Source organism: Schistocerca cancellata, chromosome 5 (genome assembly GCF_023864275.1).
Source record: "Schistocerca cancellata isolate TAMUIC-IGC-003103 chromosome 5, iqSchCanc2.1, whole genome shotgun sequence".
Classification (NCBI taxonomy): domain Eukaryota; kingdom Metazoa; phylum Arthropoda; class Insecta; order Orthoptera; family Acrididae; genus Schistocerca; species Schistocerca cancellata.
In genome coordinates this window covers 266235762-266256096 of record NC_064630.1, presented here as the reverse complement: position 1 = coordinate 266256096, position 20335 = coordinate 266235762, and the positions used below count along the sequence as shown (strand labels likewise).

General features: G+C 37.3%; 1 protein-coding gene across 1 annotated transcript in view; it reads left to right on the top strand.

The window, feature by feature from the left end:
* LOC126188483 (sodium/potassium/calcium exchanger Nckx30C) overlaps positions 1-20335 on the top strand; it is a 1432322-nt gene that overhangs the window by 1390761 nt on the left and 21226 nt on the right. The window contains exons 7-8 of the mRNA XM_049930087.1: positions 11167-11282; positions 19564-19700. Of these exons, the coding sequence (XP_049786044.1) occupies positions 11167-11282; positions 19564-19700 (253 nt within the window). The remainder of the gene's footprint in view (positions 1-11166; positions 11283-19563; positions 19701-20335) is intronic.

The following is a 20335-nucleotide window of genomic DNA, read 5'->3' as shown; positions in this document are numbered from 1 at the left end:
ATCCAACACGCTAAATAATACAAATTATTGATATAATGTTACTGGAACATACCCACACAAAATCACACATTTGCTATACATGGATGATCTAAAACTACTGGCAGCAACCAATCAACAACTCAACCAATTACTAAAGATAACAGAGGTATTCAGCAATGATATAAATATGGCTTTTGGAACAGACAAATGTGAAAAAAATAGCATAGTCAAGGGAAAGCATACTAAACAAGAAGATTATATATTGGATAACCACAGTGACTGCATAGAAGCAATGGAAAAAACAGATGCCTATAAATATCTAGGATACAGACAAAAAATAGGAACAGATTATACAAATATTAAAGAAGAACTAAAAGAAAAATATAGACAAAGACTAACAAAAATACTGAAAACAGAATTGACAGCAAGAAACAAGACAAAAGCTATAAATACTTATGCTATACCAATAATGACCTACTCATTTGGAGTAGTGAAATGGAGTAACACAGATCTAGAAGCACTCAATACACTTACACGATCACAATGCCACAAATATAGAATACATCACATACATTCAGCAACAGAAAGATTCACATTACGCAGAAAGGAAGGAGGAAGGGGATTTATTGACATAAAAAACTTACATTATGGACAGGTAGAGAATTTAAGAAAATTCTTTCTAGAACGAGCAGAAACTAGTAAAATACACAAAGCAGTCACTCATATAAATACATTGGCTACACCATTGCAATTGCATAACCACTTCTACAACCCTTTAGATCACATAACATCAACAGATACGAAGAAAGTAAATTGGAAAAAAAAAAAAAAAAAAAAAAAAAACACTACATGGCAAGCACCCGTATCATCTAACACAGCCACACATTGATCAAGATGCATCCAACACATGGCTAAGAAAAGGCAATATATACAGTGAGACAGAAGGATTCATAATTGCAATACAGGATCAAACAATAAACACCAGATATTACAGCAAGCATATTATTAAAGATCCCAACACCACAACAGATAAATGCAGACTTTGCAAATGACAAATAGAAACAGTAGATCACATCACAAGCAGATGTACAATACTAGCAAATACAGAATACACCAGAAGGCATGACAATGCAGCAAAAATAATACATCAACAACTTGTCATACAACATAAACTAATAAAACATCACATTCTCACATACAAGTATGCACCACAAAATGTACTGGAGAATGATGAATACAAATTATACTGGAACAGAACCATTATAACAGATAAAACAACACCACATAACAAACCTAATATCATACTCACCAATAAAAAGAAGAAATTAACACAACTAATCGAAATATCCATACCCAATACAGCAAATATACAGAAGAAAACAGGAGCAAAAATTGAAAAATACTTCCAACTGGCTGAGGAAGTCAAGGACATGTGGCATCAGGATAAAGTTGACATTATACCAATTATACTATCAACTACAGGAGTCATACCACAAAATATCCACCAGTACATCAACGCAATACAGCTACATCCAAACGTATATATACAACTACAGAAATCTGTAATTATTGATACATGTTCAATTACCCGAAAGTTCCTAAATGCAATGTAACATATACCGTACAGTTAAAAGGAAGTCACGCTTGATCAAGGTCCGTGTCACTTTCCATTTTTAACAAGACATAATGTCTGTGAAAGGAAAGAGATAATAATAATATGCATAATGTCTGAAAACAGGAAAACTTGTTTTTGTGGAATTTTGTCATTTTGTACGTAATTAAGTGCAGTTTATGGCAAGAATGAAATACTATTTAAGCTTTTGCTACTCTTTGTGTTACTGGAAATTTTCAAGCTTTTTTACCTTTTCAAATGAATGTACTAGATTCCTAATTCATATATTAGTTAACAAATTAACTTCTGGACAAAAAAAAGGAACTCACACACAAATTACACTTATTGTACACTTCTTTGTTAAATGTTCACTTGTAGTCATGCTTATTTGATTTCATCACTTTCTCAGACAATGGAGCTGGCCTGGAATGCCCTAGTTTCTTTGCAGTCAGTAATATTCTATTCTGTTAGTGCTTAATAAGGTTCAAGAGAGTTCATGTTGACACTCCACAGAAAAGCCAATTCCTACACAGTAGACAACAACCAACTCCAAACACAAACTACCATTTGCGGAAATGATTAAATTCAAGTATTACTATCTTCCAAAAAGGTCACTTGACCGGAATACAAATGAGGCACTGAGAGCCATCAGGGCAAAAAGCACACCATCTCTGATCTCCATATTTAAACAAATATCAGAGAAACCAGTGAGACAGTTTTTTGTGAATGTTCAGATACACATGCAGTGTGGGCCTACAGTGCAGTTGAAGCTGACCCACCGTAAGATCATTCAGTGTCAGAAGCATGAATAGATGCAACAGTCTCACAATCAACAATGATGTGCTTTATTGTTCTCAGCACCTCAAATGGATTGTTCTATGATAAAACCCAATACTTAATATACTACATTTCATTGAGAATCCCACAAAATAGGTTTTTTTTGTCAGTATAGCTGATGAGAATTCTTCCAGGTTGTACAGCCTTGATCCATGGAACTCTTCAGTCCATGAAGTTTCGTCCAAGGCTATGTTGGATGTCTTCGGAGGTGCTCCTGGTTGTGCTGAGTTTTACCGACTTGGCAAGACTCAGCACAACCAGGAGCACCTCCACAGATGTCCAATATAGCCTTGGACGAAACGTCAGGGATTGAAGAGTTCCATGGACCACAGCCATACAACCTGGACGAATTCTCAGAAGCTGAAACATCCGGTCATGAAAGCCTTCATTGTATGAGTATAGCTGATGTCCAATCTAAGTTTACTGCATAGTGAGAGAATTCGCATATCTGTGGAGTGTGCTACCGCATAGTGGAATTTATGCCAAGGGAACACAGATAAAAGTCTGTTGCAGTATGCTACCACCTGGTGGCATTGACGTAAACTTGTAGTTGAATGGTAAGTGCTAGCAGTGCATGCTGTGAACTGTGCACATTGTTTATTAAATCCATGTGTATTTGGCCTGTAAGGCAATTATGTCATGCCAGCTACATGTGCAGAAGCTCCTTAAAACGAACACAAGTGAAGATGCACTCATGACCTTGATGCCATCTCACTGAGTCTAGTGGAGCAATATGTGGTACAGTGTGGTAAATTTACTGCTGTGTACTTCAGACTACAACATCTACATTATATTTAACAGCCTTCAAAGAAAAATAACTAATAAATCCACAAGGTGTCAAAGTTAGGGTGTTCACATGTTCCTGCGCTCTTACACAGCAGTCATCACTGGACATCAGTATGAGAAAAACCTATTTTGAGTGATTCTGAATGAGATATGGTACATAAAGTTTTGGATTTTATCAGAGAGTAATCCACATGAGATGCTGAGAACCATAAAGCACATCTTCATCAATTGTGAGACTGTAGCATTTATTCGTGCTTGGGGCATCTGTTGAGCTTATGGTTTATCTGTACTGTAGGCCCACAATGTACATATATTTGAACATTCACGGAAAACTGTTTCACTGGTTTCTCTGATATTCACTTAAATGGGGGGTGGGAGGGGGGGGGGTTGAAGACTGTGTGCTTTTGACCCTTATGGCTCTCAGCCGCCTCATTTGTATTCTAGTCAAGTGACCTTGTTGGTAGATAGTAGTACCTGAATTTAATCATTCCTGCAAATGGCAGTTTGTGTTTGGAGTTGGTTGTTGCCTACTGTGAAGGAATTGGCTTTCCTGTAGAGTGTCAATATGAACTCTGTTGAACCTGTATTAAGCACTAACAGAAAAGAAAGTTATCAGGAAAAGTTAGCTGCAGAGACGGCAGGCCAGACTCATTTCTGAGAAAGTGATGAAATTAAATAATCATGACTACAAGTGACCATTTAACAAAGAAGTATATAATAAGCACCCAAGTTGTTATATGGGTGCAACATAAGAATGCCTGATTTTCAGCCCTGAAGTTAGTTCATCTCCATGGTATATAGGCACTGTACAGAAACTTCCAAACAAACAGAGATTACTGCATAATAGGTGTAAAGCAAAGAGAGAGGTTACAGACAGAGATATACTGAATGAAATGTGTTTGGCTGTCAAGAGAGCACTGTGTGATGCCATCAATGACTACAATACCAGAATATAGTCAAATACATTTCGCAAAATCCAAAGAAATTCTGGTCATATGTAAAGGGTGTTAGTGTCCAGTCCCTAGTGAATGATGCAAGAACTGAAATTAGAGGTAGCTAAGCAAAAGCTGAAATGATTAATTCCATTTTCAAATGTTCCTTTATAAAGGAAAACCCAGGAGAACTGCCCCAAATTAATCCTCATACCACTGAAAAAGATGAAGAAAATTAATATTAGTGTCAGTGGTGTTGAGAAATAGCTGAAATTGTTAAAATTGAACAAAGCTCCAGGCCCTGATGCAATCACTGTAAGATTCTATATTGAATTTGCAGCTGTGTTAGCCCCTCTTCTAATTACAATCTATTGTAGATCCCTCAAACAAAAAACTGTGCCCAGTTCTTGGAAAAAAGCACAGGTCACATCCATCTACAAGAAAGGTAGTAGAAGTGATCCACAAAATTAAGATCCAATATCCTTGACATCAGTTTGTTGCAGAATCTTAGAACATATTCTGAACTCAAACATAATGAAATATCTTGAACAGAATGACCTCCTCAATAACAACCAGCATGGATTTCAAAAATATCAGTCATGTGAAACACAACTTGCACTTTTCTGACATGACATACTGAAAGCTTTGGAGAATGACAACCAGATAAGTGCAGTGTTTCTTGATTTCTGAAAAGCATTTGATTCAGTACCACACCTACACTTATTGTCAATAGTACGATCATATGCAGTATCAAGTGAAATTTGTGAGTAGGTGAAGGACCTTTGAGTAGGGAGAACACAGCATGTTATCTTGGATGGAGAGCCATCATCAGGTGTAGAAGTAACTTCAGGTGTGCCCAGGGAGGTGTGTTGGGACTCTTGCTGTTCATGTTGTATGTTAACAACCTTTCAGACAATATTAATAGTAACATCAGGCTTTTTGCAGGTGTTGTAGTTATCTAGGTATAATGAAGTATCTGAGAGAAGCTTCATGAATGTTCAGTCAGAGCTTGATAAGATTTCAACATGGTACAGAGATTGGCAACTTGCTCTAAATGTTCAGAAATGTCAAATTTTGCATTTCACAAAACGAAAAAAATGTAGTATCCTATGACTGTAATATTAATGAGTCAATGTTGCAGTCAGCCAACTCATACAAATACTTGGGTGTAAGGCTTTGTAGGGATATGAAATGGAATGATCACATAGCTTCACTCGAGTGTAAAGCAGATGGTTAACTTCAGTTTATTGGTAGAATACTGGAGAAGTGCAATCAGTCCACAAAAGAGATTGCTTACATATCACTCATGCAACCCATTCTAGAATATTGCCCAAGTGTGTGGTACCATTACCAGATACGACTAACAGGGGATATTGAATGTATACAGAGAAGGGCAGCATGAATAATCACAGGTTTGTTTAATCTGTGGGAGTGTGTCATTGACATACCGAAGGAACTGAACTAAAGACTCTTGAAGACAGGCGTAAGCTATCCTGAGAAAGTCTATTAAGGAAGTTTCAAGAAACAGCTTTAAATGATTAGTCAAGGGATATACTACAACCCCCTAGAGATTGCTCACACATGGATTGTGAGGATATGATTAGCATAATTACTGCATGTACAGAGGCATTCAAACAATCATTCTTCCCATGCTCCATATGTATGGAACAGGAAGAAACCCTAATAACTGGTAAAATGGGATGGACCCTCTGCCATGATGGTTTGCAGAGTATAGATGATGATACAGATGTAGAATGTTGGCTCAAAAGTATTTCTTGTAACATATAGGCAGGCTGGCAGCATTTACACCATAGTTAGAGTCTGTAATGTGTGCATTGCCATGTGGCATGGTGATAAACTTGCAGTCTCATATAGTGTTGATAGTTATTACATTTTATCTACCTAATCCCTTCAGACAAAGACCAATCTAATTTCCTCTTCTTGCAGCATGTTTAGGTTCACATCACTGGCAATTAGAAGTAAGTACAGTGCCATATATTCTGTGACCACACAGCAGGTTATGGTCATTGCACATAATAAAGTAAGAGTTTTGATTCATTACACTATAGCAAACATACATTCATTCATCTCATTAAGTGATCTACATTGACCTATGTACTTGTGTGCCATCAGCACAATATTTAAATATTGTGAAAACACTGTAGACCTTCTACTCACTTCAAACCAGCTTACTGCCAATGTTCTATTCTTCTGTTGCTCACCACTAATTGAACACTGATTGGTTCTTATCACAAAGAGAAAACTCAACACAGCTATTATTGTGTTGAAGATGTTCTTTTAATATGTTACAAGAAAAATATTAAAGATAAAGTAATTTTGCAACTGAAACATTATAACAGCTGAAACAGCTGTAATTTTATATGCTGGAAATAATTTAAGAGTAAAGGAGACAACTTACCAAATAGTAGACATTTTGACATATCGAAAAGAATGAAAATTGGCAGAAATTGCATTCCATCCTGAGATGCTGGAGCTGGTGGTCATCTTTGCATGAGATGAGTGAATGGTATGTGTCAGAAATTAAGAAAATCAGCCTTCAGTTGCAAGGTAAAATTTTATTAGTTTACCTAGGTTTCAATGCCAATAATGGTATCTTCTTCACAACCTATAAATTAACCCATACAGACATATGTTGCACATATATACATCATCAATCTAATGACTTCATAATAAAGAAAATCTTGGTACTTGCAAAAATTAAATTATTTTGAGAGCCAAATGTTGGAATGGCCAATGCTGTTTCCTGTCTGCTTTGTCCCTTTAATATAGTCTGATTGTAAATTGAGACACAATGTACAATTACAAAAATTAAATTATTTTGAGGGCCAAACGTTAGAATGGCCAATGCTGTTTCCTGTCTACTTTGTCCCTTTATTATAGTGCGATTGTACACTGGACACAATGTACAATCGCACTATAATAAAGGGACAAAGCAGACAGGAAACAACATTGGCCGTTTCAACGTTTGGCCCTCAAAATAATTTAATTTTTGAAAGTACCACGATTTTCTTTATTATGAAATCATCATATTGATGATATATTTCAATGTGTAACATATGTTCGTATGGGTTAATTTATAGGTTCTGAAGAAGATATCATTATTGGCATCAAAACCTAGGTAAGTTAATAAAATTTTACCTTGCAACTGAAGGCTGATTTTCTTAATTTCTGAACAATTCACAGTTGCTGAAGAGCTGCACTATGTTAAAGATTTGTAAATGGTGTGTGTCTCTTTTTTACTGATGAAGGCTGTGGATGAAAGCTATATGTAAGTGGCTATTTGCAACCTACTGTGTCTTCTTTACAGTAAGTAGCAATCTGTGTTTTCCACATTGTTGATATTCCTAGCTGGAGTTTCCATTGTTTGAATGAAAACTTTGCTAGCTTTCTGGCAAATCCTTTAACAAATTAGGGTGCAATGTAGCTGCACATGTGTGTGGGGGGGGGGGGGGGGGTGAGGGGGGGGGCACCGGGAGTGGGAGGGAGGGGGAGTGCAGGGGAGGGTGTACTCTAGTAGAGCATTAAACGATGCATCCAACAGCTAGTGAAGTTTTCATTCTTTAAAAGGCACCTGTCGATGATACAATGCTCTTACTAATCAGTGATTTGTATCCTTTACTCCTAAATTATTTAAATCCTGCCAGAACTTTCCTTACTATATTTTACACACTGGCATCTACAAAATTCCAGATGTGAAGTTAGCTAACATCAGTAGTAATGTCTCTGAGAGCATGTCTGGCATCTGGAGAGATGTTTTTATTTTTCAAAGGAAGGTCTGTTACTTAGACTGAACTGAAGCTCCCATATAACAGACAAGCTGTATTAATATTAATTGTCTGAGCATATTTGCAGTTTTGTAAACAGTAATTTCTTATCCAGTATTTAGTGACCATGAGAGAGATTTGTGAAAACATGCCATCAAGTACAAAATTCCACAATATGCTCTGTTTAAAACAGAAATTTTATCACATTGGTGTGACATAGTCATATTTTTCAGTAACTTCAATTAGTTTTGTATCTCAGCAGTTTTGAATACCATGCAGTAGTTTAGTGCTGGTAGTTAAGATAGGTTTTCTTCCACAAATTACTTTTGTGGCATAGTAATAGTTGCTATGGCTCTTTGGTACTGAGTCAGGTGCTATAGCTGAAATATACAGCATTTTGACAGAGTAAATGCTTGCCACCTTCAGATGATGTGTTGACTATTGGTGGGATACTAGAGGATACTAATTATTGTGGCCAAACTTAAGGTACAGTATGTAGGCAGTGGTATTATTAAATAAAAAAATAAAAACACCTCTCCATTCAAAATGACAAAATAGGTTACTGGATGGACTGCATAATAACTTAGTTCTTATTTTTCTTGTTGTGTTGTCATCTTGTAGTTGAAGTGAATTTAGCACAGGCAGTACAGATTCCATATCTTGTTGGTGTCACATGCTGTGCATGGCCATCCACAGAAATTTATCCAAGAATGGGTAAGATTCTGACATTAGCATTTTTTATGTAACTGACTCAGACAGTTTAAAACCTGTCATTTCCAAGAACTAAGTTTGACTGGAAGTATAGAAAATTCTCAAATGACTGATACAGATCTACTTAGATCGTGTTAAGGTAGATTACTGTAATACCTACATGCTAGGCATATTTCAATAGTATAAGCAAAGTACATTAGTTCATAATGTTAATAGTTTTATGGATGCCACTTTTTTCGTTCCTATGATCTGAAATTATCTCCTTAAATGATTAAATCCAGACTATCCAACAAGTTATGAAATACAACTAGAGAATATTTACATAAAAATGTATGTTAGGTGGACAATGAAAATTGAAAATCTCAAATATAAAAACTAGAATCCTATTAAGCATTAACAAAAATAATTAACAAAAAGTGCTCCACTAACCATCTTTTGCTTAATCAACTTCAACAAGATCCATTACCCTTTGTGTGCTTACATGATCATGTTAGCAGAGTTCTTCAATTACTTTCATACTTTATATTTTTTCAGTGATGGTTAGCGTAACTAAAGTTGAATGAAATGTATTCTGAAAATGGGTGGTTGGGTAAAGAGTAACCCACAGCCAGCATTCAACCACACATGAGAAATCTCTCAAAGCCACACTGCATTTGGGTGACAGAGTTGACTTTTAACAGCCTAGGATTAAAAGAAGGGAATCTTCATCACTTCAGTTTCTTACATCATTGTGCAGCCATGCAAAGATGCAAAGTGGGCTGCAGAATTTGTAGCGCTCTAATGGCATATGGCACTGTGTTACACCTAGCAGAGTAGGAGAAGGTCATTATATCTGCAGAGGAGTCCCTTTCAACCTGGAAATTTCATATTTTTTTCCTCTTTTTAGTGCAGAAAATTTACTTCCCTTTATTCAGCTGATGCTTTTGGCACTGTAACTAAGTGTAGATGTATGCACCACGAGTGCAGTAGGGCTGTGTTCTTCAGAGCATGCTACAGTATCTCTTCCTTGTAAAATTGAGTATATAATCGAGATACTGGGTTTCTTCATTCACAGATAAATAGTAAACTACTGTTGTTCTTATGTAGTGCAGGAAAGTGAGTGTGCATCCTTGTAGGAATTTGGTATGGATAGCAGGCACATACAGTGCTCCCATGTTTCTGTTATGCTGTGAACTGACATTGAAACACACACACCAGGATGTTGGACTAGCCCCTTTCTCCACCTTGATAAGGGCTGTATGAGGAAGAAACAAAGAAAATATAGAGGATTCTATTTCAAAATGGTCCTGTAAAGGTTTTTATCCATCTGGAATGCAGAATGGCACTGAAACCACTGCCACACCAAAGAATCAGTGTAATATCCCATAAATACCATGTAAACCAAAAAAACTACAAGATATATAGTATACATAGTATTTCCCATCATCCTTGGCACTGTTAAATCTCCAGTTTAACAGATCCAAAGAAAACCACTGTTAGAAATTCGTAAAATTTTTGTAATAAATTGAAAATCTGTACCCAAGATCCCAGGAGGGGCATGTGTCCACACTTGCCCTCCCTTGTGGATGCCTCTGACTTCCTATATATTTAGATATTATTTATAACAACAAGTTGCCATTGTGCTGATGCCCTATCATTGCCACTGTGGTGATACTTTGCACTAAATGTAGCCTTCAAACTTATGACACCACATCAAGATGTATGAATACATCTAGTTATGAGACTGAATGGCTGGCCACTACTTACCTACAGGAAGCAAAATTCTTAACAATGTTGATAGCCACATGTAAAATCACTAGAAACATTTTGACAGAACACATGGTTTCACCATCTAGCCTCTTCCTCTTAATCCATCTTAACTTCTCAGACTGTCTTTATCCTCTCAGGATCTAAGTTAACACAGTGCATATTAGCATAGAATTTTTGACCACCTACTCTCTTCCTTCATGTTTGTCTCCCCTCATTCTCACAACAGGTGGCTCCCTTTCATCTGGGCTCTAATCGTTCTGACCTTCCTCAACATGTTCCTCTCTCCTCCCCAAGGAAGGAATTCATAGTTCCAAAATCAAGGTATGGTTTCTTATTCGCGTCTATCAGTAGAACCAAGAATTTCACCTTCTGAAGGTAATTACTGGACAGACATTCCTTCTCATAATTTTAGGGTTTTCTCAAGTGAGTTTTCCTTTTCATACAAGTTAGGTAACACAGTTCAATCAAAGTTCATAATTTCATGTCATTTCTTGTAAAAAGTGTTCTCTTTCACTAGTTGTAACACAATAAAATTAGAGTCCTTTTTCCAGTTACTGAATTACACCTGCCATTTGGTAACACTGTTTTACAGTTACTTTCTGTGAGTTTTTCTATGACAAAGCATTTTTACTTTTCTGCTTTGTTTATCAGCATTACTGTAGCCTTCTTAATATTAATAACTTAATACCAACATAATGCTACAAACATTGATATTTTGTATTTCATGCTTTAATCTCTCAGACAATCTAATATTACAATCCATGAGTCTTTCTAGGCAAGAAGTTCTTCGTCGTCACTTTCCTTGGCAGCATTGTTTGGATTGCTGCCTTTTCATATCTCATGGTATGGTGGGCAAATGTTGCTGGGGACACCATAAGCATACCGCCAGAGGTAAGACTGTAATATTTTTCTGCTTTTTTTTTAGTTGTTAACTGTTAACGTGCAAGTTTAGTTGAATAATTTCAATGAAGTTTAATCATCACTTCCACTTTCTGATCTTTTATGTTGCCTATTTTTTTTCTTAGCATTCATAACTTACATTATATTGCTTGTAAATTGCTGATGGTGATCTCTCTAAAGCAGATTATGATTATAAAAACATTATTCTAAAGCTATTGTATGATACTATATTTTTACTGTTGTTGTTGTTGTGGTCTTCAGTCCTGAGACTGGTTTGATGCAGCTCTCCATGCTACTCTATCCCGTGCAAGTCTCTTCATCTCCTCGTACCTACCGCAACCTACATCCTTCTGAATCTGCTTAGTGTATTCATCTCTTGGTCTCCCTCTACGATTTTTACCCTCCATGCTGCCCTCCAATACTAAATTGGTGATCCCTTGATGCCTCAGAACATGTCCTACCAACCAATCCCTTCTTCTAGTCAAGTTGTGCCACAAACTTCTCTTCTCCCCAATCCTATTCAATACTTCCTCATTAGTTATGTGATCTACCCATCTAATCTTCAGCATTCTTCTGTAGCACCACATTTCGAAAGCTTCTATTCTCTTCTTGTCCAAACTATTTATCGTCCATGTTTCACTTCCATACATGGCTACACTCCATACAAATACTTTCAGAAATGACTTCCTGACACTTAAATCTATACTCGATGTTAACAAATTTCTCTTCTTCAGAAACGCTTTCCTTGCCATTTCCAGTCTACATTTTATATCCTCTCTACTTCAACCATCATCAGTGATTTTTCTCCCCAAATAGCAAAACTCCTTTACTACTTTAAGTGTCTCATTTTCTAATCTAATTCCCTCAGTATCACCCAACTTAATTCGACTACATTCCATTATCCTCGTTTTGCTTTTGTTGATGTTCATCTTATATCCTCCTTTCAAGACACTATCCATTCCGTTCAACTGCTCTTCCAGGTCCTTTGCCATCTATGACAGAATTACAATGTCATTGGCAAACATCAAAGTTTTTATTTCTTCTCCATGGATTTTAATACCTACTCCAAATTTTTCTTTTGTTTCCTTTACTGCTTGCTCAATATACAGATTGAATAACATCGGGGATAGGCTACAGCCCTGTCTCACTCCCTTCCCAACCACTGCTTTCCTTTCATGCCTCTCAATTCTTATAACTGCCATCTGGTTTCTGTACAAATTGTAAATAGCCCTTCGCTCCCTGTATTTTATCCCTGCCATCTTCAGAATTTGAAAGAAAGTATTCCAGTCAACTTTGTCAAAAGCTTTCTCTAAGTCTACAAATGCTAGAAATGTACATTTACGCTTCCTTAATCTAGCTTCTAAGATGAGTCGTAGGGTCAGTATTGCCTCGTGTGCCAACATTTCTACGGAATCCAAACTGTTCTTCCCTGAGGTCGGCTTCTACTAGTTTTTCCATTCTTCTGTAAAGAATTTGCGTTAGTATTTTGCAGCTGTGGCTTATTTAACTGATAGTTCGGTAATTTTCACATCTGTCAACACCTGCTTTCTTTGGGATTGGAATTATTATATTCTTCTTGAAGTCTGAGGGTATCTCACCTGTTTCATACATCTTGCTCACCAGATGGTAGAGTTTTGTCAGGGCTGGCTCTCCCAAGGCCGTCAGTAGTTCCAATGGAATGTTGTCTACTCCGGGGGCCTTGTTTCGACTCAGGTCTTTCAGTGCTCTGTCAAACTCTTCACACAGTATCGTATCTCCCATTTCATCTTCATCTACATCCTCTTCCATTTCCATAATATTGTCCTCAAGTACATCGCCCTTGTATAGACCTTCTATATACTCCTTCCACCTTTCTGCTTTCCCTTCTTTGCTTAGAACTGGGTTTCCATCTGGCCTCTTGATGTTCATGCAAGTGGTTCTCTTATCTCCAAAGGTCTCTTTAATCTTCCTGTAGGCAGTATCTATCTTACCCCTAGTGAGATAAGCCTCTACATCCTTACATTTGTCCTCTAGCCATCCCTGCTTAGCCATTCCAGCCCCACGCTGAGTCTATTTCAAATACAAGCCTTCCAGCTAGTCTTGTTTTCCATCATCTTTCTGTGTTCACTTTGGTACAGTCCTTGCCTCTTTCTTCATCACACTCCTCCACACCTTCCTCTTGATCATATCTTTCACATATCCATTTCATGTATCTTCTTGGGAATCCTCTTGTTTTTACATTCTATTTAATTGCTCATACCACCTTAGCCTTGCTCTGCAAGGGTTCTTTTTTCACTATTTCCCTAACCCTTTCATTTCTCATCTTATCTTTCCTTGTTACTCCTGTCCTACTTCTGAGAAATTTCATTTCACATGCCTGTAACATGCCTACATATCTTTTCTTCATTACCCATGTTTCAGATGCATAGGTCAAGACTGCAATGTAGTGACCTCTATACAGAAGGGGTTATGAAATGTTAACCCTGGATAGCTGATTCCGGTTGGAACCAAAATGACTAATGTTGTGTAGGACAACAACGCACGAAACACAAACTTGGTGCCACGCGCTCTGATCAGCCATGGGATTGCCCTGTTGCCAGATGCTCTTGGACAACACATGACCATGAAGAATTTTCCTGCCAGAGATCACAATGTATCCAAGGAAACCACACGCTCAGTGACAGCGCACCATCCTTCCACTCTGGGAGTGAATCTGCCGGGCCCCCAACACATCCATTGTAATTTGATAAGACATACCGGGGTACAAACCCATCAGCAGCTGTTAGTTTACGTACAGAAAATCTTTTACAGATTGTTTGGCCCTGAAAAGTACCTTTTTTGTATCTAGGACATTGTTTACTTAAAGCAGGTGCTTGAACCGGCAGCCCCCTGACGCAACACAAGTTTGGCAACGTCGAACAGTGTTTCACTAAACTCTTTCCGAGATTCCTAGCATTGCCCTGATGTAATTGGCGGCATGTTGAAGGCAATCCATTAATTCCTCTTCGTTTCTAGGTGGTTCGCTTCCAGGAGGTTGAACAAGAGCCTTGAACAATCCCCATAGGATTCACACTTCGCAGGAATACTTCTGCCTGTCTGCCTCATTCACTTACCTCTTCCTCATTTCTTTCATTTTCCTGTATCACACTTATCAAGTACTTAAAACTTCTCACCTTCTTCAATTTTCCACCTCCAATCCTTATTCTGCTAGTTGGTCTATCTTTCATTCCAGATGTAACCAGGATCTCACATTTGTTTACATTAAATTTCATCCCATACTGACTCACAGTTTCTTCCCAAGAATACAAATGCTCCTGAATCTCCTCCTCTGTTAACCCAGATCATCAAGTCATCCCCAAATACCATTGCTTTCATCTTGTCTTCGCCAGTTTTTCCTGCCACCTTAACCATTATCTCATCCAAGATCACAATGAAGAGCAGAGGTGACAATGCACTACCCTATTTCACGTTACATGTTTGCCGGAACTAATCTGTCCCTTCATTTCCCGCTTTCACACAACTCAACACTTCCACAGAACATCTTTTCCACTCTGCCTGTACCTTCTTTTCCCATGCCCTTCTTTTCTGGCACTTCTAGACCTTCCTTCTATAAGCACTATCAAATGCCTTTTATATATCAAGAAAGTCCATCGCGAAGTCTTCCCTAAATTCATAGTGGCGCTCCTGGGGCTGCTTCACTGCTCCCAGTTCTTAAGCCATGATGTTCCCCTCTCAATCTGTTCTCGACCCTTGTTCAGATATGCTCTCCAGGTTCTTTTGACATACCTGATTTCAACAGTTACTTTGTCCACACATGGTGCCTTTCCTCCTTGCATTTTGTCCAGTGCCACTTCCACTTTTTTCAGGTCAGGTCCTTTTCTCTCCCAGAGTTTGCTTCTACCTCCCTTTAGCCTGTTGACATCATCTCCAAATCCATTTGGATTTAGCAAATGCTCAAAGTACTCCTTCCTCACTAACTTCAGTGTCTCTTTGTTACTACCCTTATTCTCATTTAAATCTATCATTGTTGAATCCTCTCTCAAACTTCTCGTCTTATTTTTGACCATTTCATACAGTACATTCTTACTGCCTCTGCTATCTTCCTCCATCGTCTTTGTCCATTCTTCCACTGACTTTCTTCTCTCCTCAGCCACTGTCTTACTTACCTAGCTTTCTTCTGTTTCTTATAGTTCTCTCTTGCCATTTTGGTCCTTTCTCAGAACCATGGTCTGAAGGTCTTGTTCTTCTTTCCCACTACTTTCTTCACTCTTTCATTTCACCATTGTATCTCCTTCCACCATTTTCTGTCACTTGTCCTTCCACATACCGCTACTGCAGCTTCTACCAGAGCACTTTTAAATTGCCGTTGGTAACCTTTTCCTTATAATCCCCAGATATTCTTCCTTAACTTTCTCTTCCTTCAGTTTCCATACTCTGATTCTCCTTTCCTGGTTCTCTGTCTTCTTCCACTGTTCCGCATCACCAGTAGCTGAAGGTCACAATCCAATACCTTTGACAGTAGTACCTTTATATCCATTACAGCCCTCTTCATTTCCCAGTCATAGAGCATGCAATCCACCAAAGATTTCTGCACTAAATTCCTACTGTATTTTTGGCTCTCTTTCTCTTAAAAGCATGTTACCTATCACTAAACCATTTCTCTTGCAAAATTCCAGCAATCTCTTTCCTTCTTCATTTCTATTTCCACATCCTTCTGCTCCCAACACATTTTCATATCCTTGTTTTTCACTGCCTCACATGTGCATTTACATCTCCCATGACTATTATCCTTTATCCATTCAACTGCTTTTGCAGTTCTTCCTCAAAGTACTCCTCCTCCTCAGATGTACAGTCCATTTGAGGGGCATACACCTGAACCATCTCTATACTTCTTCCCTTTGACATTACCCTGTCTTCATTATTCTGTCACTTACCCTCTGTATCTCTTCTTTTAGACCATCCCTCACTGCTCCCACTCCCTTTTGTCTTCTTTCTTCATTTCCACTCCAACATAAAACATGTAACCTTTCCTCAGTTCCCTACTGCCTCCTCCTTTCCATTTTGTCCCTGCCATGTCTAAAATATCTAGTTTTCTCCTTTCCATCATATCCTCTGTCTTTTTTGTCAGTGTTCCAATGTTCTGAGTTCCAGTTCTTAGTCAATTTGCCTTGCAGGGTCATTGTCTTTTATATCCATGATCTCTGAGGCTACTTCTGTTGTTGAAAGCTGGTTGTTGGTCCACAGTTGGTTAGCTAGGCCTATCACAGCTTCAGGAGAGCACTGTTAGCTGTGACTTTTTGGAGTTCCTAGAAGGTCTTCACAGTTACCATATTGGTCCTGGGGCACTCAAAGTCCCCATTGTACTTCACCCCTGTAGACTATCCCATACTTTGCAGTGTTGCCCTTACACAGTATTTAAAATTAAGGATGCTTCTTACAAACACTTCAGAAGAAACTTTTTGGTTACCTAGTCATATCCTGAGTTGTAACAATTATACCATTTTCTCCACTGATACAATAAGTCTTACAGTGTATCCAGAGTGGAGTTCTTCTGATTCATTATTTGGCCCATACAATGTGTTTTTGTCTGTCACTCACCACATCTTCTCTTTATATTTGTCAGCTTTAGCACAATGCTACATCATCTTCATCAGTCCATTAAGCACTTCATAATCTACCAACGAGATCCTTTCACAAAATTTCCAAAACTGTCAGGTAAATAATATCACATAATTTCACGTAGCGCTTTTCCTCTAGCTCTACATTAATTTCATCATCAACATGCTTGCCATACAATACGTTAACAATGGCAAAAGTTTCCAATTACAGCTCTTAGAACAATTAATGTACGAGTTTTTTCCCTGAACCCCAACAGTTTTATATTTTCGCCATGATGCTAACAAGACTCATTTTTGATATGATGTGAAAAACTTGTAGTGTCAGGCCTGTAACTTTTGATGTTTTGTTCCCTGAATTACACTGGAAACACAGCAGTTTTCAAAAATGCACACAGTGAATAAGACTGTTGTTGCATAATATTGACTATGAACAATAAGTGAAATTCATCCCATTTTTTTATCCAGTCCCCACACAAAATCTCATTTACTCCAGCTTGTAGCTATATTTTTGACACACCACATCATATTTAAGGTAAAATTGCTTCATAAATGACACCAAAAAAATTAAAAACTCATGATGATTGGTCAAAACAAACTGGAAGCTGGTTTGGATAACTAAGGCTTCTAAGGAGATATGATGTGAATGTCACCAGTTTTCTATTACCATAAATACCAGACAAGCATCATGTGCCAATAGTAATGTGATGGTGCTATGGAATTTTGCTTCTTCCTGAGTGCCATGAGAGGGACAACTCAAATTTTCTGGCATGTGAAATCTGTGATATCTGGCTTTTCTCAGCTGTACCAGACTTACTTAGGTGTCCAGAGTAGTGTACATAAGTATAAAACTGGAAAGAGAACAATATTATTTTCCAGGCTTATAAATGCCATGTAGCACTGCGAAGGTCCAAGTACTGATTAACTGCAGAAAACCTTACAGCTTTTCACACAGTCAGAAAAAAAGCAATACGAGTTGAAGTGTCACAAACAATTGCTCTAAATCATAACTGTGTTGCAGTTTATGTGAATTTACTGTAAGCAAGGAAGCCCAATATTTTGTTTTGGAATGTAGTCACTCCTTAATCAGGTTTAGTATGGGTTCAGAAGATAAGCCAACTCAGAGCTAATGCTATGTATCCTCATAATGTACAGGACTCGCATGGTCTGTAAGACTACATCTAATGCCACCAGTCACATACCACAGATTTGTATAATCCAATACATTATAAACTGCAATTTTTTTTCTGTCGAAGGTGAAACAATATACAGTTGTATGAAAGATTAGCTGCATTGAACCATTCATTGGACTGAAAAACACAACAAAAATAATAATCATATGATATGAACTGTCTTTGATTTCTTGAAATCTTAATCACACAGATTACAATAAATTTGTTGTTGCAAATATTATATGAGCATATGAGAATTTAACAATGTAATTACTCAAGTTTTACCACCATCATTTAAAGTGAAACAATGGAAAAAGGAATAAGTATAAATTTGGACATTGTTCAAGATGTGCATAAAAAAATCAGTAAGTCTTGTATCGAAAGTTAGTGCTCTGTTTATGTAGGAGTGTGATATTTATAATAATCATCTGTAAGTGAACGTAGACTTCTGTATATATTTACTTCCAAAATAATCCTGCATTAACAGGTATTAATGTCAACCAAAAGCTGAAAATAGTGTTGGATAGCTTCTATTTAGGATTTCAATAAGATAGCGTCTAATAAAAACGCTGAAGGAGAAAGGGAGCAAATATTGGCTTGTGGAGAAACAGATATTCTTGTTTAACACAGAGAATAAGACACGGAAATAAAGTAAGTTTCCATCAGTGCTATCCAAAGAAGACGGAACCACATAAGATGAAATATTACTTTTAGTGTACACTGAAAAATGGATTGGTTAAGGCACCTCAAAAACAGAACCAAGCCCCCTAAGATTCCTTCACAATTTATATACTCCAGTGTATTATTGCATCAACAGCAGCAGATGTGAGGAGGCATATGTGGAATCAAAGGAAGGATATCCTGAGCTCATTAATGCCAAAAAAGTTTTCCACAAAACACTAGTCTTCCACACTGGTAAACAGTAGTTAATAACTTCAAAATGGTAAATTGGTATGGCAACATTTCATAGTTTTCTTTTCCAACTAATATTTCTACTTTTCCTTTGTGCTGTAGTCTCATTTTCTCTGCAAGTTTCTACATCCTTCCTACAGCAAATCTTACATCTTCCTACAAAATTGATAAGATTTTTCTACTCAAATATCAAATGTTCTCTTCCTCATACATTATTATATTGTGCTGCCTCCTTCTTTCTCAGTTTGTATATACACTCACCTTCACCTTCCAACACACTCCATGTAATTTCCTCACTTTCCAGTCTTCTGCTCCTAGATCACATCATCATACTTCAAATTTCTCTAATCTTGAAGTTCAGTTTCCAATAACTATTTAGAATATTCACAAGTTAAATAAAGTATCAAAATTTTTGGTATGATCTACTTGCTTCTTGGAGATATCTCTGTAATTCAGTATAATATGGCATGTAAAAACATAACTGTGATGTACTTCCTCATGTTACAGATTGTCAACTGTGACATACAGCTCACACTTTATTCCAATACTGTAGAGACATGTAACAAAGTGTCACTAACTGTATTTCTATTAAAGGTGATGGGGCTCACATTCCTTGCAGCTGGAACTTCCATCCCAGATCTAATAACAAGTGTCATTGTAGCACGGAAAGGTTTTGGTGATATGGCTGTATCTTCATCAGTTGGCAGCAACATATTTGATGTAACTGTTGGGTATGTATAACAGAAGACAAAACATATTTAGAGTATATAATTAAATCATTAAAAGCAAGCAGTTATGATAGTTATTAGAAGGGTGAGACATGGTGGCATCAATGACAAAATTCCATTAAGTTTCACTGCTACTAAAGTCTGCGCCATAAATATTATCAGAATGTACCACTGCATGTAGTGAACATCTGTCATACAAAAAATAGTCTACTGCATAAGCAGCCAGTCATATTTGTCTCAAAAGCTTGAAGCCTGAGTGGGTTATTACAATCATGCAATGGATAGAATGCGAGTTGTAATGTTTGCAAAGAAGTATACAGAGTGTATCGTGTAAAATGTGCACCACAGATATAATGGAAATGGAAAGAGCTATTGACATGTGGTTTTCCCAGTATGGACTGGTAGTTAGGGACTTGTACTGTCAGTCAATCAGCAGGTTGTAATAATACTTAGAAAGTGTAGTTCTTGCACAAACATAATACTTTTTTTCCAGAATGAGAAAATACTTTTTTAATAGAAGCTTGTTTATTGACACTAACAAACTAAAAGCAGGGTAAACGAGAATGTCAGTGGTGTTTGTCGAAGGATTCTAATGTGAGTTGTTTACAATATATTGTATTTTGAAAAGTTCCCACACT